Here is a 23,739-nt window from a genome sequence, read left to right as displayed (position 1 = left end):
TTAGAATATTTTCGGTATGAGGCGGTAGTGTGCATGTAACATATTTGTATATGCTTTAGCTTAAGGTCAGGAAGTAACTGTCATCGTCAAAGTTGTACATGCGGCAAAGTTTTGTTCAAAGCTCTCTCATGTAACGTCCAATTTTTGATCTCCTTAGGTTATTTGAATGGTATGAATGGTATAGCATAAGGGTTCAACTACTACTTTTAGTTTCAATTTTTTCCAAGTCAATTCTGAGAAAATCAATTATTTTTCTTCAGAGAAAAAAAATGAAAAACAGTTTAACTTTGGGTGAACCTTTTGTATACAAAATTTGAAAATGATATTGAGTAATTTGCCTCTTCGTATTTCCATTCAAAATCTTTAAAATGATCTAAAAAGAACCAAAATTTGATGTTTTAAGGGCGTGTCCTTAAACTTATGATCGGGAGTGTACGGTTTTATAAATTTCTCCATTCAACTGAGCAAAAGTGCCTCACTCTCTAAGTTAGTTTCGTTGTCCGTGCACACGTAAATACAAAGATTCTGGTTTGCTCTAGACCCCTCGATAAGAAGTTTCAGTGGAAGATTCAGCGATATGGTGGAAGTTTCAGCGATATTGATCTTTTAAGATAACGTTTTCCATCTGAGATACGTGTTACCACTAATTTATCAGAGGTAAACAAGTGGAACGACTCACCCCAATTTATGTATCCACAAATCTGCATGAAAATCTTCACCAGTAAAAGAAATCCAGAATATATTTGTCTTATCCCACTTAGTCTGATGTAAATTGTATTTTTATTTTATGATATTTGATTTGCGAGAATTGACCGCCAAGTTTTGAGAAACTTCTGAACTACTTTTCATCAGCCAAAATATCTTTATCTCCTTAACAGCTTTGCCAAATACAGTAAATTTCTAGCTGTTCAGGATCTCGAGATATTATCTATGTGAATATTTCACGTATATCCTAGCACCGTGTAACGAAAAAATTCTGTACTGTCGACCAACGAAAAAGTTTTGATCTCCTGGACAACTTTGCCGATGACAGTTTAGCAGGTCTCGAAATATATCTAATGCGAGAATTGCACGTGTATACAAGCGCAATGATGTGAAAAAAAAACAATGTAAATTTCTGTCCACCAGCCAAAAGGCGTAACAACTTTGCCGAAGACAGTAACATTCAGTTTGGTCAGGATCTCGTGATATTTTATATGTGAAAATTTCACGTTTTTACTAGCGCCGCTTAGGAAATTCTCAACTATTGTACACCAAGCAATAGGTTTTGACCTTCTGAACAACTTTGTCGAAAACAAAAACGTTCTATCTGGCAGTGTTCGGAAAAACTCAAAAACTCAAATCTCATGCATGAGTTTATACGCCTATGAGTTTTGCCTGCCAAAATTCAACGTCGCGAAAATCACCGCTGAGTTTTCAGGTTCAAAAATTTATTTCTTTATATGTCGGCCCTATTCATTGTTATTACTCTTGTTTGTGCAGCAGGGGTTGGAAAACTAATACAACATGCATAGGCATGATATCAATTGACGTTTGAGTGGTTTTTATGAGTTTAAAGCTGGAATGATTTTTCGGTGATGTGAGTATGAGTGCGTGAATATGCATGAGAATCCCGAGCATGAGTTTTGCTTGCCACATTCGCACGCGAGTTTATTCTCGCAGGGAGACTCAATGAATGAGATTTGAGAGTGATTTTCCGAACACTGCTTTCTGGTCAGGATCTCGAAACAAACCACATGCAAGATTTTCACGTGTATTCTAGCGCTACGTAGTCCACTAGCGAAATCTATCTGATCAGAATCTCGAGATATTTTACATGCGAGAATTTCACGTGTATACTAACGCCACGTAGTGTGAACATTCTGAACTATTGTGCACCAAGCAATAGGCATTGACCTCATGAACAACTCTTTCGAAGACAGTAATTTTCTATCTGTTCAGAATCTCGAGCTATAGCATACGTGAGAATTGTACACGTTTACTAGCGCCACGGGGTGTGGAAATTCTGGGCTATTGTCCACCTGCCTAAAAGTCTTGACCCCCTGAACAAGATTGCCGAAAACATTAACTTTCTATCTGCTCAGGATCTCGAGCTATTGTATATGCGGGAATTGCATGTGTATACTAGCACCAAGTAGTGAGAAAATTCTGAACAACTGTCTACCAACGAAAAGATCTTGACTTCCTGAACAACTTTGCCCAAGACAGTAACCTTCTATCTGGTCGGAATTTCGAGATATTTTATATGAGAATTTCACGTGTATAATAGCGCCGCGTATTGAATTTTTTTTTGAACTATTGTGAACCAAGAAATAGCCTTTGATCTCATCAACAACTTTGTCGACGACAGTAACATTCTATCTGGTCATGATCTCGAGATACAGGGTAGAGAACTACTTCGGCTTAATCGCCCATTTTGGGCCTATCGAGCAGAAAACTTCAAATAAATCCATGATTTCAGAGTTAACAAGTCAATTATGCGTTTGGTACGATAATTTAGTTAATAAGCTACCGAACGAAGTCAATGAGAACGCGTCATATGAACGTTTGCACCCATAACTCCCAAAAACAAAAGAAGCGCTCCAACCGAATCAATTTTTATCTCCATCCGATAGGCCGAAGTGAATTCATTGCCGTTTAAATGGCGTTTCAATGCGTTAGGCCGAGTTAAGAATCCGTAGGCCGAGTTTGGCGTCAAGAAGCAGTGTTAGACTTTTGACAATATCTCAACGATTTGTTTCTCTTTTTCCAGAGACGAACCAGCCCAAGGCTAAAAGTCTCTTTAATAAGGAAAAAAAAAAAAAAGTTTCTCTTTATCAAATCTTACGGTACTTACGGAGAGGTAAATAAATTTGGAAGCCATCAGTAACAATAAAATTCCGTTTGGTGCTAAACTGCACTAGATTAAGAAAGACTAAATGCGGGTTGTGCTTAATAGGCCGGAAATGGGGTAGTTAACCCTATCACATGCGAGAATTTCACATATATTCTAGCGCTACGTAGTGAGAAAATTCTGAACTACTCTCTACCAGCGAAAAGGTTATGATCTCTAGAACAACTTTTCCCAAGACAGTAACTTGATGTATCACATGCGAGAACTTAACATGTATACGAGCACTACCTAGTGAGAAGATTCTGAACTACTGTTCACCAGCAAAAGGTTATGATCTCCTAAACACTTTGCGTAAGACAGTAACTTTCTATCTGGTCAGGATCTCGAGATATTTTATATGAGAATTTCACGTGTGTTCTAGCGCCGCGTAGTGAGAAAATTCTGAACTACTGTCCACCAGCCAAAAATACTATGTCACGTGTATAATAGCGCCGCGTATTGAAAAAAAATTGAACTATTGTGAACCAAGAAATAGGCTTTGATCTCATCAACAACTTTATCGACGACAGTAACATTCTATCTGGTCATGATCTCAAGATATATCACATGCGAGAATTTCACATGTATTCTAGCGCTCCGTAGTGAGAAAATTCTGAACTACTCTCTACCAGCGAAAAGGTTATGATCTCTTGAACAACTTTTCCGAAGACAGTAACTTTCTATCTGGTCAGGTCTCGAGAATTTCCATGCTGTAACCAATTAAGTCAAATGCCACGTAGTACGGACACCTAAATTCCCATGATTCTGGGCCCATACTTAAATTCAGCAATCGACTAAATTTTCAATAGCGAACAAAAATATCCATTAGTACCGTCCCAATGACGCACTCATCTAAATAAAATTGATAAATAGCAGATTTTTAGCGATGGCAATATTAGATTCATAGGCCAACATTAGAGCCATTTCCCCTATGTACATTTCGGCTATTCTTTTGAGAAGATTTTGAAAAATTTCAACAACTGTATAGTTTCCCTATTTCCATGGATTGAGAAATTTCAAAGAAGAATCAACTGACGTACATTGGTAGAATTTTTTGAATTGCGTGGCAGTCTTACAAAAATAGCAAACTAAGTGTTTTACTGCTATGCAACGTTTCAATCCTGGATTTTGATCTTCCTCAGGGATAGAGAAGTTATCGTTTTGGTCCTGAATCGTTTAGCCTGTAGTGTTGTTTTGGTGGTTTTATGGATGGAGTGTTGAGATGGATGTGTATTGTTGTTCTAATTTTAATTTGGTTAACATTATCGATTGTAACACTGTTTTTTATTGATTTTATTATGCACACTTGGTACGACACTTTTGATGGCGGTGAATATGGTTGCGTAGCTGCAGGTTTGTGTGGAATTCAAAATTAGCACAATGTGGTATAGCGGTAAAGACATTTATTAAAATTCAAGTCATAATTCGCCCTGCCTGAAGAAGTTACACTGTCCTAAAAGTACTGAGAAAATTAATGATATTCATAAAACCAGTTCTTCATATTTGGTCGTTTGATTCTGAAACCAAGAAACATATATTGTGAGAGTAGAGAGTTGTAAAAATCATTCAAGATATTATTAATAAATGATGAGTGAGATCTACGACGCATCAGTTCGATTCCTGCGAAATAAAGACAAGAGAACAGAAAGTTCTTGTTAGCATTCCGCTTTTAGCAGTACTTACGATTTGGTAGGATATAAATCTTATTGGTTATCTGATAGTAATCGAAATCTTCATCCAGCTCTTCCGGTTGATCGTGCACGTTGGGATCGTCTCCCATGTACTGCTGATCTCCGGCTTCTCGCATTCTCGACTGCTGACTGTGGCTGATTTTTTCGTTGAAACTTCTCAGTATGTCATCCGGCACCTTGGGATAGTTGGTCTGATTTGGTGGATATTCGAATCCAAGTTTCATCAGAACGTGAGCTTTGATCGATTTGAGGGAGGCTTTTGCGAAAACGCTCCTAAACTGACACGCCGAACAATGGAACGGATGTTTGTCGAACCGTGAATCTGGCCCGTAGGTAGCCTTTAGATCGTCGCCGTCGTAATTCCTTCGATGCATGCCGACCATCTGCTTGTCACTTAAAGTTTTATAGTGGGTGTTGTTCAGATGATTGTCATGCCGAAGGACTGTTTCTTCCATAGATGCACTAGAATCGCTGCTGTCGTAACCATCGATAACCGGCAGCAAACCGACCGTAAACTTCAACAACACCATCACATAGATTCCCCACACCATAGACTGCAATACGCTCCGGCGTTGGATGTTGAACGCAGTATTACTTTTTGACTGTTGTTGCTGTCCGTTTCGGTCGGCAGCTGACCTCACAAGCAGCTTCATCGCAGATGTGAATCCCTTCCCGGAAGGGCAGGAAAACACACGCAATCACACACACGATAGAAAAGAGAAATGGTCAGTGAACTGAATGCGTTCACCGCCGATATCACAGCCAATATATAGCGGTGCGGTAGTCCCGACGAGCCGCACGGGGTTTGCTCTATTGAATTAGGACCGGTGACTGGCGATAACGCGCGCAAGACGGAATGTACACAGCAACGGTTGACAACTAGGAATGAGAGCGATATGTGACTCCTCCGAGGGGTTTTTATACTGCACCCGCAAGATCGAATGGACACGAAGTGAGCGAAATCAAGATTCAATAAATTGCAATTAATTTAACAAATTTTGATGGAGCGAACGCTCTGGCTACCGAGAAGTGGGATCGCCGGTGCGTTGTTTGGTTGGTTGGCAAACGAGCCAAGAGGACATTGGGTCAAATCATTTAATATTGATGGGCCGGTCATTGTTGCTACGGGGTGATTGAGTTCTGAATGAAACTGGATACATTTGGATGGAGGATGGGAGGTATAAATTTTAATCGATTCGGCAATAATGCATTATTTGATTGTAACAGTTTGTGTATGTGTGTGTGTGTGTGCGGTCAATGTTAGTAACATGTGAAGCTGATATCAACACATCAGCCGTTTATTGTTTAATTACATGGAAATTGTAATTAACATTTTCATGATTCATTATGTATGCTCAGCGTGGGTCAAGTAGGGTGGATTACAACCCCATATTTTCCACTGCTCTTTCGATTTTTATTACAGTCCCCAACAATTGTGCCAAAATTTTAATGAATTCAGTTGCGATTTGAATTTGTGGGAGCATGTTCAAGTAAGTATGGAAAAATGTATGTGAAACGCTTGCGCTTCGTCCATCGTCGCTGTTTTCACAGCTAGAATTTTGATAAACCTGAGGTCTTTCTACTGTGGAATGGAAGTAAAGAATTGGAAGGATGTTTTGAGGAACAACCGGCTCCGAGCTCGATTTATAATACCCGTCATAAAGGGTGATACGGTCAAAATTTGGTCAAGGGAAAACGCATGTAAATCGGTGAAATCGTTTATTTAAAAAATCAAATTAAATTTCTTTTTCAAGTTCAATTAGTATAAAATTCAGGAAAAATATTCAGTTAGGCTTCCGCTTTTCCAAATCCGAATTGCCGGGCCTTACGCTTGACCCCTGCCATCAGATTTTGTACAGCCACCTTGTCCACCTTCTTCGCCGCAGAAAGCCAGTTTGCGTTGAACTGCTGCTCGCCCTTAGCAGTTTTTTTGGTCTTCTTTAGGTTCCGCTTGACAATAGCCCAGTATTTCTCAATTGGGCGGAACTCTGGCGTGTTGGGAGGGTTCTTGTCCTTGGGAACCACCTGCACGTTGTTGGAGGCGTACCACTCCATGGCCTTTTTACCGTAATGGCAAGATGCCAAATCCGGCCAAAACAGTACGGAACAACCGTGTTTCTTCAGGAAAGGCAGCAGACGTTTATTCAAACACTCTTTCACGTAAATTTCTTGGTTGACAGTCCCGGAAGCTATGAAAATGCTGCTTTTCAAGCCACAGGTACAGATGGCTTGCCAAACCAGATATTTCTTTGCGAACTTTGACAGTTTCATGTGCTTGAAAACATCTGCTACCTTTCCCCTTCCTTTTGCCGTATAAAACTCCTGTCCCGGAAGCTGCTTGTAGTCGGCTTTGACGTAGGTTTCGTCGTCCATTACCACGCAGTCAAACTTCGTCAGCATCGTCGTGTACAGCCTCCGGGATCGCGCTTTGGCCGTCGTATTTTGTTTATCATCGCGATTTGGAGTCACTACCTTCTTGTAAGTCGATAGTCCGGCTCGTTTTTTGGCTCGATGCACGGTTGTAGACGATACACCCAGCTTATTTGCGGCATCTCGGAGAGAGAGGTTAGGGTTTCGCTTGAAACTACCGGCAACTCTCTTTGTCGTCTCAGCGGCTTCCGGTTTTCGATTTCCCCCCGATCCAGACTTCCTGGCTGTCGACAAACGTTCTCCAAACACTTTAATTACATTTGTAACGGTTGATTTGGCAACTTTTAGCGATTTTGCCAACTTTGCGTGCGAGTAGCTCGGATTTTCGCGATGCGCGAGCAAAATTTTGATACGCTGCTCTTCTTGCTTGGACGGCATTTTGACAACTGAAGAGTGAATTCCAAAATCAAAATAGGAGCAACATTCTACACACACACACCTTCAAAATGAGGGGTGTTCAGGTTTTTTAAATGCAAAATTGAAATAAATACGTCAAGTTGATATTGACCAAATTTTGACCGTATCACCCTTTAAGTATGGGATTGCTTGAAAAAGTATTGTACCACTCACATTGAATATTGAGACTTGTTCTGCGCGGCGCATGAGGTGACTCGAGTCTAGGGTTTAAATTTCCCGGGAAAGAAAAATAAAGCACTTAAAAGGAAAATGCAGGATAAAAATGAACTTTATTAATACAAAAAGTCACATTGTGCTTACACTTTGAAAATCCGTTTTGCAATACGACTTCAATAAACAAACAACTGTCGGAAAGGTGCAATCGGTTTTTGCTGCAAATACTTGCGGAAACGGTGAAGACACGTTCACTTTCCGTCGAAGTCAGCTTGACTGTCTTGTCATCAAATAGTCACTTGAGATTCTGTGACAGTCGCCCGTTGAGTTCAAACAATGTTAGTTCTTTCTGAATTTTTTTTATTCATGTCTACAGATTCAGTCGCTGAAGTTTTAGCGGTGAATTTTCGAATAACCTATTCAAGTTCCTGGTTCTTACAAAGACAGATCCAACAGCTTTATTCTCTTGTTAATTCCTCTGGGACTGGGACTGTCATAGTAACGGAAATTTACACGACTTTTTTTAACTGTGCATGAAATGTGTGTTAATGTTGATGTACCACTTATTGCTCACGTTCGTCCATTCGTCTAGTGGAATACTAAAAGATTGTCGTCCATCAGCAACTCACTTTTGAACAACCTGCATTTTTTTTTTAATTTTTTTAAAATAGTCACTTGGGTCATTTGTGACTTGTCCGGGGGTGAGATTTGAACTCGTTACTTTGGCGTGAGAGGTAAGGATGTTAACCACTACGCCGGGGTCGCCCTCAAACATCCTGCATGGTTTTTGTCTTAGCTTTACAATAGAAATCACGAACCAGCTTCATAACCGATGTGTTTTTTTGTTGGCAGTCTCTTTCAGCGTTGCCGGACTGTTTTAAAGTTTATCGGTATCAAAGGATTTAAAAATATCGGTATTTATCGGTATTTACTATTTTAATTTATTCTATACTAGCTGAGTGTGCCCGGTCTTGCTCGGGATTCAATATTAGCTTGAGTTTATGCGCCGATTTAAAAAAAAAAACATGCTATATTGTACGTAGCCCCCCCCCTATTATCTAAGGGGCTACCCCCTATGATTATCTCCTTATACCCCTCCACTCGCCCCCACATGCCTAATTTGGTTCCATTTGCTTGATTAGTTCTCGAGTTATGCAGAAATTTCTGTTTCATTTGTATGGGAGCCCCCCCTTACAGAAGGGGGAGGGGTCTCGAACCATCATAAGAACCTTCCACGGCCCCAAAACCCCTGTATACAAATGTTCACGCCAATCGGTTCAGTAGTTTCCGAGTCTATAAGGGTCAGACAGACAGACAGACAGACAGACAGACAGACAGACAGACAGACAGACAGACAGACAGACAGACAGACAGACAGACAGACAGACAGACAGACAGACAGACAGACAGACAGACAGACAGACAGACAGACAGACAGACAGACAGACAGACAGACAGACAGACAGACAGACAGACAGACAGACAGACAGACAGACAGACAGACAGACAGACAGACAGACAGACAGACAGACAGACAGACAGACAGACAGACAGACAGACAGACAGACAGACAGACAGACAGACAGACAGACAGACAGACAGACAGACAGACAGACAGACAGACAGACAGACAGACAGACAGACAGACAGACAGACAGACAGACAGACAGACAGACAGACAGACAGACAGACAGACAGACAGACAGACAGACAGACAGACAGACAGACAGACAGACAGACAGACAGACAGACAGACAGACAGACAGACAGACAGACAGACAGACAGACAGACAGACAGACAGACAGACAGACAGACAGACAGACAGACAGACAGACAGACAGACAGACAGACAGACAGACAGACAGACAGACAGACAGACAGACAGACAGACAGACAGACAGACAGACAGACAGACAGACAGACAGACAGACAGACAGACAGACAGACAGACAGACAGACAGACAGACAGACAGACAGACAGACAGACAGACAGACAGACAGACAGACAGACAGACAGACAGACAGACAGACAGACAGACAGACAGACAGACAGACAGACAGACAGACAGACAGACAGACAGACAGACAGACAGACAGACAGACAGACAGACAGACAGACAGACAGACAGACAGACAGACAGACAGACAGACAGACAGACAGACAGACAGACAGACAGACAGACAGACAGACAGACAGACAGACAGACAGACAGACAGACAGACAGACAGACAGACAGACAGACAGACAGACAGACAGACAGACAGACAGACAGACAGACAGACAGACAGACAGACAGACAGACAGACAGACAGACAGACAGACAGACAGACAGACAGACAGACAGACAGACAGACAGACAGACAGACAGACAGACAGACAGACAGACAGACAGACAGACAGACAGACAGACAGACAGACAGACAGACAGACAGACAGACAGACAGACAGACAGACAGACAGACAGACAGACAGACAGACAGACAGACAGACAGACAGACAGACAGACAGACAGACAGACAGACAGACAGACAGACAGACAGACAGACAGACAGACAGACAGACAGACAGACAGACAGACAGACAGACAGACAGACAGACAGACAGACAGACAGACAGACAGACAGACAGACAGACAGACAGACAGACAGACAGACAGACAGACAGACAGACAGACAGACAGACAGACAGACAGACAGACAGACAGACAGACAGACAGACAGACAGACAGACAGACAGACAGACAGACAGACAGACAGACAGACAGACAGACAGACAGACAGACAGACAGACAGACAGACAGACAGACAGACAGACAGACAGACAGACAGACAGACAGACAGACAGACAGACAGACAGACAGACAGACAGACAGACAGACAGACAGACAGACAGACAGACAGACAGACAGACAGACAGACAGACAGACAGACAGACAGACAGACAGACAGACAGACAGACAGACAGACAGACAGACAGACAGACAGACAGACAGACAGACAGACAGACAGACAGACAGACAGACAGACAGACAGACAGACAGACAGACGGACAGACAGACAGACAGACAGACAGACAGACAGACAGACAGACAGACAGACAGACAGACAGACAGACAGACAGACAGACAGACAGACAGACAGACAGACAGACAGACAGACAGACAGACAGACAGACAGACAGACAGACAGACAGACAGACAGACAGACAGACAGACAGACAGACAGACAGACAGACAGACAGACAGACAGACAGACAGACAGACAGACAGACAGACAGACAGACAGACAGACAGACAGACAGACAGACAGACAGACAGACAGACAGACAGACAGACAGACAGACAGACAGACAGACAGACAGACAGACAGACAGACAGACAGACAGACAGACAGACAGACAGACAGACAGACAGACAGACAGACAGACAGACAGACAGACAGACAGACAGACAGACAGACAGACAGACAGACAGACAGACAGACAGACAGACAGACAGACAGACAGACAGACAGACAGACAGACAGACAGACAGACAGACAGACAGACAGACAGACAGACAGACAGACAGACAGACAGACAGACAGACAGACAGACAGACAGACAGACAGACAGACAGACAGACAGACAGACAGACAGACAGACAGACAGACAGACAGACAGACAGACAGACAGACAGACAGACAGACAGACAGACAGACAGACAGACAGACAGACAGACAGACAGACAGACAGACAGACAGACAGACAGACAGACAGACAGACAGACAGACAGACAGACAGACAGACAGACAGACAGACAGACAGACAGACAGACAGACAGACAGACAGACAGACAGACAGACAGACAGACAGACAGACAGACAGACAGACAGACAGACAGACAGACAGACAGACAGACAGACAGACAGACAGACAGACAGACAGACAGACAGACAGACAGACAGACAGACAGACAGACAGACAGACAGACAGACAGACAGACAGACAGACAGACAGACAGACAGACAGACAGACAGACAGACAGACAGACAGACAGACAGACAGACAGACAGACAGACAGACAGACAGACAGACAGACAGACAGACAGACAGACAGACAGATCGGAAAATTCTGAAAGAAAACTCCAGGGATTGTTTGAATTAGCTTCAGAGAAAGAAGCTCTTCTGGACGAAATTTGAGGAATGTTCTAAGAAAAGTCGGAGAAACATCCGAGAACTACCAAGACAAAAATTGAGAAACTTGTAGTGAATATTCAAAGAAACCAGCGGAAAAAAAACCTGATGTCACATCCAAAGGAAACCAGAAGAAGTTTCGGAAAAACTTTCGAATGATAGTCGAAAACCTATGGCTTATGGAACTTCTTGAAGATGCTGGCAGACACTGGCAGAAATTCGGAAGCCAGCCTACGGAACAATCAAAAAAACAAGGACATAATTCCGGAAGAAAGAGATTTCTAGGGGATGTTCTAATGATCCAGCAAATTTTCCTGATTTTCATAACACATCCCTGAAGACCCCGCAATGCCCCTGAAGTTTTCGGAACATTCCTGAAATGCAGTTAGAATATTCCACGGAATTCCTTAAAAGTTCTTGTAATTTGCTTGAAATTAATGAAGCTATTTTAGAGTTCTCTAATCATCCTCCAAGTATACGGAACTTCCCCGATTATAATAAAGCTACCTGAATATTTATAATCATCTTTGAATGTATTTGGATTTTTTTAAAGATAACAACATTTATAAGTGCTCTCACAATTTTCTTGAATTTATTGTATCATTGCCATTAAAAAGCACGGAATTTCCCATACAATACTCTCACAATGTTCTAATGTTCATGTAACTTCCCTTACGTTTCCTAAATTTGTGGAACATTGCCTGAGTTTCTCGGAAATCCTTTAAAATATCAGCATTTCCTTGAAATTAATTGATCTGCCCTGATGTTCATGGAGCTTTCCTAAAATTCTTTCAATTATCTGAAACAAATTCAACTTTCCTGAAAACCATTAAATTTCCCTGAAGTTCTTTGAACTAGTGAAGTTTCTAAAATATTTCTGATGTTTTCGTAAGTTCACTGGAGTTCGCTGGACTTTCCTGAAATTTTCGGGTTTTGGAATTTGAACAGAAGTTAATGAAACTATCTTTAATTTATCAGAACTTACTCAAAAGTCTAGACTTTTCTGAAGTTTCAGAACTTCTTAAAAGTTCCTGCAGCTAGTGTGAATCCGCAATAAACATCTGGAAACATCCCTGAAGTTCAAGGGAAGTTGGAAAAAAAAAAAACTGGTGGGAGAAGACCATTCGAGCGATAGCTGAAGAAGCTTCCTAGGAAAGTTGAAATAAGTTTTCGAAAATTAAGTTATGGTGTAAAGTGGAAGAAAAGTCCAGGTGAAATTTGGAAAAAATTCAGGAAGTAAAAAATGAATAAAAACTTTCGGAAGATGAATAACGTTTAAAAAGTATTTCGCGATTCCAGAATAACCAGAAAGAGCCATCGACAGTTTGTCGATTCATGGGTAGCCAAAAACAGCGAAGAAATGGAAACATTGTTCAAAAGAGTATCAAGCATATGAAATTTTCAAAGATGATTTTTTTAAAGAATTTTAAGAGCTCCAAAATTTTAGGATATTCAAAAAGATACAAGTCCCTCATAGTAATTATCTCCGAAATTCGAGCGCGGGTAGGCAATAATGATTTTGATCATTTAATAAAATCGGTATAAATCGGTATTCAATTTCAAAAATCGGTATTCTGAGGAGTCTTATCTGTATATCGGTATCTAGTTCGGAAATCGGTATAAATACCGATAAATCGGTATATCTGGAAACGCTGGTCTCATTCCTCGGGCAGTAATCGATTGGCGTATGAATTCACTGTTGGTTATGCCATTCACAGAGAATCCGTCTTTGGCCGCCATACGTGCTACTTCTGCATTCAATTCTCGTCGTTTTACAAAATTCATCATCGATGGTATGCCGGATGTTTTCGAAAAATCCGGTTCCGGTGCATGGTCGGCTGATGCTTGAACCTGACCTGATGTTGTGCTTCTGCTGAAAATGACGCAGCAATCCGCTCGTTGAAGATCCCTTGCACTTAAGAATTTGCAAACACCGAAAGTGGACCCTACACACTGCTTTTATTGACAATAATCGTATTGTCAATACATTTTATATTGACGTCAATACATCGATATTGACGTCAATACATCGATATTGACGTCAATACATCAATATTGACGTCAATTCATCGATATTGACAATATTTCTGTCTTCACATCAGTAATATTATTGTCAATAATTCCCCTTCGCGTCAATTTATTGAAACGTGTGGGGTTTGGTTCAGCCATGTGATTTTTTCCACGTCAGAAGGAAGTTTTTTTGAAATATCGCCAAATATCCGCCATACCTGTGGCTGATTTGTGAAAATTGAAGTTTATAACAAGAAATGTATTAATTCCCATTTCGCTTACAACTTTTGTATCTCAGCTGCTGCAAAACACTAAACTGTATTAAATCCACTAAGATATATTCTTTAGTTTCACCAATAAGATATATTCTTTAGTTTCACCAACTGTAATTGCAATGTAATGTAGTCTAATGTAATTGATTAAGGTGATCGGATTAGAATGACTCACTTCATCGATTTTTTACAAAATAATGCAGCGCTCAATCGAAAAAACTCTTCCGTGCAAAATCAAAGAACTAAAATTGCTATCTCTACCAATTTTTACAAGATTGATTTATTGTTTCAATTTTCTGAAACCCATTTTCTAAGTTCAATTTTAGGACCACAATCATAGTGGTCGCTAACTTCGCTCATGAATTACATAAGTATTTCGTATGAAAGGTCATATTTCACTTGGGTAGATCGTTTCAAAATATTGTTAGGAACATTTCTTCCCAAGACAACATACCTGTAAAATGCATTATTTCAATACAAACCAATTTTTTTGTAACGCAATTCCAAGCATTAGAATTGGTTTTCCTGAGCAATCAACTGGTTTTTGCATGTATTTGTGCGTAAGCATGCTCCAGGTTGAAGAACAATGTGATTTGGAATGCTCACACAAAACAGAGAAGCAAAAAATAGCCACACGACGGGGCAATCCATGAATGAATCAGCAAGAAAAACCATCAGCACAGTCAGCAGGATCAAGATAACGTTTTTCATTCGCAATAACACTAGTTTACAGCATTTTTGAACTCGGTAAGGTGATGTTCATTTCCAATGCAAAATCTTACGCTGAATTCAATGCCGTGGTCAGAAAAAATTAAAGTAGAGCCATTTTTGAGATATACAAAAATTTTGATTTTTTGAATTTTGGACAAAAGTACGATTACTAAAATGTCAATATCTTTGGAACTAGTGCACCAATTTTATTTGTTCCGATCTTAAAGTGGTTGCCATATTGACTGGATTGCAACAGGGATACACAAAATATATGTGTTTTTTGTGTAAATGGGACAGTCGAGCTCGTAAGGAACACTACGTCCGAAAAGATTGGCCAAAACGGGATAATTGGTAAAGACAACGTTAAAAATGATCCTCTTGTGGTAAAATAACGCATAATACTTCCACCACTACATATAAAACTTGGGCTATTCAAAAATTTCGTCAAAGCGTTGCAAAAAGAAGGGCCGGCAAAGATAAAGGAAGGTGTATTTGTTGGCCCACAGATCAAAAAACTGCTCAATGATTCCGCATTCAATACAGTTTTGACACCAGATGAGGAAGAAGCGTGGAAATCGTTCCAGCGTGTTGTCACAACCTTTTTAGGAAATTTCAGAAGCCCAGATTATGAGGAAGCCGTCGATGAATTGCTCAAAAATTATGAGAAAATAGGTATAAATCAAAAATATTGTGTTTGTTACATATAATTAATTTCAAATCCTTTTATTTCACTGAACACAGGTGTGAATATGTCTTTGAAGATACATTTCCTACATTCTCACATGGATTTTTTTCCCGGAAAATCTTGGTGACGAGAGTGATTTGCACTGCGAACGTTTTCACCAACAAATGAAGATGATGGAACGTCGTTACCAAGGGTTTTGTGATGAAGCAATGATGGGTGACTATTGTTGGTTTCTGATTCGAGAAACAAGTTCAAAACATCGAAGACAAAGTCATTCGATTCTCAATCATTTTTAATAAAACCTAAATAAATTTCTTTTGTATCAACTCGGTTTTAAATCCTGATATGCCTTAATCAAATTGATATGTAGAGAAAAGAATCTCCCATGAAAACTTTACATGCGATTTGGATGCTTACAACGACACCTAGAAAAGGAACTCTAAAGCTGTTGTATTTCAGCAACATTTTTAAGTGTTTTACAAAAATGCTCATAACTTCGACAATTTCCAACCGATTTCATCCATTAAAGGCTCATTTTCTCCGGTTTTGAATGGACTTTAAGAATAAATTATGGAATGATTTTTTGAATCTTTTTATCACATTAAAAATGTTGATTAAAACAAGATTTTTATGGAAAATTCGCAGGAAAAATAAAAAAAAAATGCTGTAAATTTTTAAATGACTTCAAAATTAAATTATTAATTAAGACATAATATTCTATAGCAAATTTATTTAGCTTCACTTTCATAAAAAAAGATTTAAAATTGGTGCACTAGTTCCAAAGATATTGACATTTTAGTAATCGTACTTTTGTCCAAAATTCAAAAAATCAAAATTTTTGTATATCTCAAAAATAGCTCTACTTTAATTTTTTCTGACCACGGTATTGAATTCAGCGTAGGATTTTACATTAGAAACGTTGGTCAACCACTAAAGTTCACACTTTTTATGTTGTTTTGTAAACTAGTGTAATTGATGCATATTGTAAGATATCTTTTGGTATTTAAGTTCGAAATATTTTGCGGAAATTATCGATAGTTGAAAATGGATACTATTCGGCAATGTCATCTATGCGTTATCGCAAGAACTTTATTATGAAAGTGCTTGAACATAAATAATGAAAATATTTCTAAAGTGAGAGTATTTCTTAGTCGTGTTGGAAACGCGAGGAAGGATACTATGTGAATGTTTAAGCCTATTTGATGAAGGTTTTCTGATATATCTGGATATTTTTAAAGATAAATGGAACTATTTTAGAAATCACTTACCTTTGCCATTGCTAATTGAAATATTTTTCTAATCAATAGGTTCCTCAATGTTCACATGTTTTTTCATAAGTATTTGAAGAAATTCTGCAGAAATGTCAGCCTATTTGATGAAAGTATTCTGTTATATCTTGGTATTTTTAAGGATATATATATATAATATATATATAAATTGAACTATATCTTCAAGTATTGCAGAAATCATCCACCTGCCATTGACCAATAAAATATTTTTTTTAATAAATTTCATCTTTAAATTCAACAATATGTTTCAAAAGTATTTGAGTATATTTTATTTTAATTTCAGCCCTTCATGAAAGTATTCTGATATATCCGGATATTTTTAAAGATAATTAGATAAATTATACTATATATGAAATCACCCACCTTTGCCATTGCTAAATAAAAAAATGTTTAAATCAAATTGATCCTGAGTGGCGCCGGTTGTGTAGTGGTGAGCGTGATCATCTCTCACCCCAGCAGACCTGGGTTTGACCCAGCAGACCTGGGTTTGATCCCAGTTGACGCCAACGGGATGATCTGAGGCATAACATCTCTGATCTCGATTTATTTGATGTATTGTTTAAAGTTTCTGAAAATCATTTTCTAAGTTCAATTTTAGGACCACAATCATACTTTGCTCATCAATTACACAAGTTCAGTGTTCACTCGGCTGTCGACAAAAGCAGGCCACTCTCGATGTGTGCCACGCGATCGTCTGTTTTCTGGGCAGCAACCATCGTGTGGTCCTCCTCATTGTTCTTCATCAGCAGTTCTTTCGGTCGATGCGTCGTCGACTTTGGAAAGCAACCGTTCCGTGATGAGTGTGTGAGTGCTGACCACGTTTTGCGTCCATTGCTGCAATGGACGCGCTCTGACCCTCGTTGACGTACAACAATTTGCCATACAATGAAATTACTGGAAGCGGCTCCAGTTCTGATGGAGGATGCTTTTTGGATAGCGGAAGATAAAGTGTTTATTGTGTTGTACCTTTTGATTTTATTTGATTTTAAGATGTTTTGTATAGTCACCAAGAATCCTCGGCTCTGTAAAGTTAATTCGGTTGAGCCTAATCAAATAAATTAATGAACAAAAAAAAAAATCACAAGTATTTCGTATGAAAAAATATTGCTAGGAACATTTCCTCCGAAGGCAACATATCTGTAAAATGCATTATTTCAGCCGTGATCATATCTCACCCAGCAGGCCTGAGATTGATCCCAGTTAACGCCTACGGGATGTTCTGAGGCATAACATCTCTGATCACGCCTTCCTTCGGAAGGGAAGTAAAGCCGTTGGTCCCTGGATTATGAGTTGATGGGTCAATAGGTAGGGTCCAGGTGTGGGAGCTTCCTCCCTGGCTTCGGAAGCATTGGTGCTCAGCACGGAAAACAAGATCGACGGAAAACAAATCAAGGAAATCAAATATAAGTTATTTCAAAAGTATTTCATGATATTCTGTGAACTTCTCAGAACTTCCCTGAACTTCAGCAGAACTTCCCTGAACTTCGGCAAGGCTTCCCGGAACTTCGGAAGGACTTTCCTGAATTTTGGCAAGACTTTCGGCAGGGCTTCCCTGAACTTCATCAAGATTTCGCTGAAGTTCGGCAGGCCTTCTTTGAACTACGGCAAGACTTCCCTGAGCATTAGTAGGACTACCCTGAACTTGGAATCTGAAAATTGAAGTTGTCATTTCAGTAGTAGAATTATTATAATTATGCAATAATATTGTATTCACGACTGTGTTCAAAATTTCAAAACTTCCCATTTTTCTAATTTGCAATGCTTTATGGTATTGGTGCATTTCCAATTTGGGTGTGGTTTGAACGGGTGTGGATTCAGTATCAACGAAAAAGCATTAACTTTCACCTTAATGCAAACAGACTGTTTCGTCCAGCGGTAGATCAGGACCCTACGTTGTGATTCCTTGGCAATTCGACGGATTACGGCAACGGATACTCGATAATCGGGATGAAAAAGGATGAAGTATAAGTCCAGATTAACTGCATTCCGAAAGGCAGCATGCCTACTCGAAGATTTGAACTGTGCGTATTTTAAGTTTGTCTTTTTATACTGTACAATCATCTTTTATCTTAAAAATAATTAAATATTACAAAACGGAACACAATTACTTTCAGTGCTCGCAACAATACTTTTGTGATGCAACACTATATGACATAAGCAGCAACATGCATATATTGATTTATTCTACTGCTGCGTAGAAATTGAACTGATCTGCGAGATATTCCCTTTATTTGACATTTCAGACATAGACGAGGGCAAACTATCAAAATAATAACAAAGTAAATAGAAACAAAATAAAAACAGTGAACGCAACATCCCGGCCCCCCAAAACGAATGTTTTTCAGCGAAATTTACGAAAATTTTTAGATGATACTTCGACTACAAGAAAACTTGTACGTGCCTAAAATTGTGTCAAGCAATGGCGATATTATCTGGATCTGATGATATCACGATGGTGGAAATAGTTTTTAATGGTATTATCACCGACAAACCGACATCACACTTAATTCTAACTTATGCCCGAAAATCGTAACTGTGCAGTGATCCGAAATGTCATTGATCTAGATAAAAAAAAAATGTCCAGAATAGATCAGACATGAACGAATTCATAACTTTAACATGCGGGTTCATGGCATAGCTAAATATTTCCGGCGAACATGGAGCCAGATGTCAGTAGTGTGCTTTGGTTAGAAATTTTAATGTTTAGGCTATGGTCATTTTTGTCGGTTTGTCGGTGGTATTTTAACCGACAAACCGGCATGAATGACCATAGCAAAAACAATAAAATTTTCTGACCAAAGCACACTACTGACATCTGGTTCCGTGTTCGCGGGAAATATTTAGCTATGCCCAAGTTATGAATTGGTTCGTGTCTGATCTATTCTCGATACATTATTTTTATGTAGATCAATAAATCCTATGGTTTTGACAGTTCAGATCACTGCACATTTAAATCGGCCGGTTACGATTTTCGGGCTGAATTATTGTTCACTGTTCAATTCACTGCTGCCGATTGTTATGACGGTGATGTTTTCGAATAAAACGGGACATCAGGCGGATTTGGTAACTTCATTGGAATGGAAGCGTTTCTAGCGAATCCTACGTGATGTTGCACCTTCTACTGGGAGATTCGTTGCGATGATTGTGCCGTATGCGACAATCCTGGCCTAACTACGCCCAGTTGAAGGTCTGAATTCCCAGAGGATAGTAAGTAAGATTGCTGAATTTTAAATTTGTTGTTTGAATCGAGACAGGAGGACAGAGCTCCGAGTTTTTTCACATTACCAGTGAGCTAAAAACCCAATACGATTCAACCAAAACTAGGATTGTGGGTTCGGAATAATTACCCCCTTGACGTCGAAGGCAATGATGAACGAGCCATTCCGTAGGCGATGGCGATAGAGTAGTCCGATTTATCAGAGCTGTCCGGTTAGTCATCAAGAGTGGAGATGTCCAACGAAGTGTCCGCTATCCTGGTCACGGCACCATTATGATCGCGCACGGGCAGGAACTTTCCTCTCGGAGCCAATAGAACAGTGAACCAAGTGTTAATTGGGAGTTTAATTTATATTCTGGAAAAGTCTTCGCCTTGCTGGTTTCCACCTCACCGTAAAAACACTACGTAGGGCCGCATCCTGTCCGCAACACAGACTTATGAATGGAGTCGTTTTCCTCATCTAATGAATGATATAATCCCCCTCTAGGATGTTTGCAGAACTTTCTTGAAGTTCGTAGAAATTCCATAAAGTTCACCGATTTTCCTTAAATTCGCTAAATTTTCTCAATATACTCAGGATTTCCCTGAAGTTTACAGCAATTCCATGAAGTTCGCAAAACTTCCCTGAAGTTCGCAGAAGTTTCATGAAGTACACAAAATTTCCCTGAAGTTCTCTAATAAAATCCTGAAGTTTGCAAAACCACCCTGAAGGGCTTAGTTTATGTTAGTGAACAATCTGATTGTTATACTTGTAACCTTGTTTCATGCTTCTCATACCGAATCCGTAGTTAAATTAACTCGTCTTATTGTACGTTCATTATGCTATGTTCAATCAAACGAGTATTCGTTGTATTCACAGGAACCTCATTCCGGTTACAGCTTATTAAACTTAACTATGAGACTTCCATCCCGATAAGCTCTTCAACTGATCCGGTTACTAAGTAGGTACACAGCAAAAAAATAATTTTGATATCACGTCAAAGTGGATGCACTACAATCATGTCGAAAATATGGTGTAATATTACTTGCTAAAAAGGACAACATTATCATTAATACAATGCATGAACTGACATTACGCTGCTTTTACTGCATTTGTTTATTTATGTGGTCATAAAAATTACATGAAATTTTCGACATGATTGTAGTGCATCCACTTTGATGTGATATTAAAATTATTTTTTTGGTGTGTAGTTTCGTTTTGATTTTATTAAATTAGTATTGTTGGGGAATATACGTTTTCTCGACAATCTTAGCAGTGTCCTTGCTTCTATGGACTTTAAATCTATGTAACGCACACATTTGCCATGTTCGGTTGTTTATATTTAGCTGCTGCCTGCTGCTTTATCCATTCCATTCGATAGAATTGTCCAAAACTCTTTTAAAACCCTTTTACAACGCTCCAAGCTTCTCAGGTGAGTGTGACTATTTTCGACAGCCTCTTTTTCTTCGACACCCTTTCCATTTGATCCGCTTGTGAATCTGCTGTTCTACTATCGGCAACCTGAAATCAGTAGCATTTTGTAGTGCGTGTGTTTCATTTTAAGAATGAACTTTAAAAATGCATTTGCTCAGCCATAAAAATCTTATCAGATTGAAACTGGAAGTCTTAGGAAACCATACATTCAACGAAGTGTTTTGGTGAGAAAATACAGTATACTGCAGTAACAATAAGCTCGGGTTCGCACGGGTGGGAACCTGGTAAATAAACAAATTCGCTAATAGTGATCACACATTCAAAAAACATTCTTTTCGTGAAATTCAATTCGTGATTCGTCCAAGGATCCTCGATAGAACCAGCGTCATCCTGCGTTGGTCAAACGATGTGACAATGTACGTGCTGTACCTATTAGTTGATTATCCAAACTTTGTCTTATTATAATGAGGATTTGGCTGCGGTTTGGCCGTTACACAATTCTAGCAGCATGTACGGCGTGGAAAATGATCGTCCAATGATTTTTAACGTTGGATTACGTCTCACGGCAACATATTGGTGCAATTTCGAAAAACTAAAATCGACCGCGTTACGATTACAAACGATTCGATTTGTTTCTATGAATCTGCTAAAATGAACTCTTTATCAATTTTCAATAGGGAACTATTGAAAATTACATAAATGTCCAACTGTTGCAATGGAGCTCAAAATTATCACCGATTGCCTGCAAAAAGAGTGTTTCCCTAACACAGTTGCCAATTATTGATGCCGAGCACGGTCCTGTCTTAGATTTATCCTCTTTTTTTACTTGATTTTTGCGCAGTTGAATTTAGCAAGTCACTGAGATTTAAGTTGCCGAGTGTTTCCAAATACTGAGAACCAGTGACTGGTATGCATTTTCCTAGATGAATTTTGCTGAGATATTAAGAAAGGTTTTTTGAATTAGCAATGTACCACTTTGGTATGTACCCCAACAAATCCCGGAATATCTTTGGAACCATCTGACTCATCATGGAATTTCTACCATGTAGAATTTTTTGAAAACCTCTGAAAATATCAGCCATAGAGGATGCGAAACAAATAAAAAATCAAGAAAATAACCAAATCGTGTGAAGAACACCATGTTTTGTCATTTAAAATAACCTCAAGCAAAATTGTTCACCCCATTCCGATATGAAGAGTATGACATTTATTCATTGCATAATATAAAAAATACCACGGTACATATCCTTTAAGGAGCTTGTGGTTTCAATTTTCAAGCATCAAGTGCGCTTTTCAAAACAATCGATTCCAATTGGGTCCTGCTTTACCAATACACGAGTGAATATTCTCCGAGTTTGAAAGCAACCACTGACTGTAAGGTTCGTGGGATGGCTCTTCTGAGAAGGCCACTGCCTGTCATAATGTTGAACTGCCTATACTGTTTGTGTGGGAAGTGAAATAAACGAAGTTGATAACGATAACATAGTATGAGAGCGATTGATAACGACAAATGATGGTCAGATGGTGTTGATGGAGATGATTCTGGTAAGTCACAGAGATGATTATTTCAAAGCCCAATTTGTGTCAGTTGATTTCAGTTTAAGTTAAAGTTTCCACCACAAAATGCGACACTTCAAAATTTTGCTCTCTTGTCCTTTTACAGGTCTTTCTGGCTTTTGACGCTCTCAGCTTAATGTTATTTGCAGCCATTAATTGAAAGAATTCTATGTCAACCGATGAAATCTGAATGGTTTCTAATTTGCCATATCCGACATGGTAAAACCGTGCCTTAACTGACTAGACTATATGAAGCCTTTTTCTTCTTTATTTCGTTCCGTGAAATTAATCTACCAAGTGAATGTTGCAGTAAACACATAGCGCACATATATTGTGTTTCAATGTCGCTGGTAATGTTAACTTCTACGATGGTTAACTTGCATTTCATTTTACACGAGCTAAACACTTAATAAAAATATTACTTGCATGCAGACAGAGGTGGTAACGAGACTTATGTTTTTCAGAAACAAATATCACTAATAAAACGTATGGGGGAAAACTCTAAGCTCTAAACCTAATGTACTAGTAGCACTTCCACAGTAATTAGCTGAGAGCTTTCTTTGACAAGCAATAATGCATGAATTTGTGTATCGTATTGCAAGTATAAAGCTCGATTCAAAGTAAATCTGGACGCACGGTTTAATACACCACCGCGCTCCTGGGGGTTGGAACAAAAAACGTTTGACAGGCATTTGTTGATGTTTTATTGGCGAAGAAATTGGTGAAAAGTTTTTTCTCTATTGATCGACGCATCCCGAAATTACGGATCATGGAACTTGAGAAAAGAAAATTAATTGTGCACAAACATCAACAGAACCCTTCGTGGTCTGCCTCAAAAATAGCAAA

General features: G+C 39.4%; 2 protein-coding genes across 2 annotated transcripts in view; one reads left to right on the top strand and one right to left on the bottom strand.

Annotated features, from left to right (window-relative positions):
- The window catches only part of LOC135706208 (GTPase-activating Rap/Ran-GAP domain-like protein 3), a 205,007-nt gene that overhangs the window by 66,416 nt on the left and 114,852 nt on the right, over positions 1-23,739 (top strand). The gene's annotated exons all lie outside the window — the stretch shown is intronic.
- On the bottom strand, positions 4,198-5,436 carry LOC135706213 (uncharacterized). Its single transcript, XM_065227778.1, has one exon. The coding sequence runs from the start codon at positions 5,214-5,216 to the stop codon at positions 4,542-4,544; it is 675 nt and encodes a 224-aa protein (XP_065083850.1). The 5' UTR covers positions 5,217-5,436; the 3' UTR covers positions 4,198-4,541.

Source organism: Ochlerotatus camptorhynchus, unplaced genomic scaffold (assembly GCF_037179485.1).
Source record: "Ochlerotatus camptorhynchus isolate MF236.1 unplaced genomic scaffold, CSIRO-AGI_Acam_v1.1 ptg000275l, whole genome shotgun sequence".
In the NCBI taxonomy this organism is placed as follows: domain Eukaryota; kingdom Metazoa; phylum Arthropoda; class Insecta; order Diptera; family Culicidae; genus Ochlerotatus; species Ochlerotatus camptorhynchus.
This window is presented reverse-complemented; position numbering and strand designations above follow the sequence as displayed.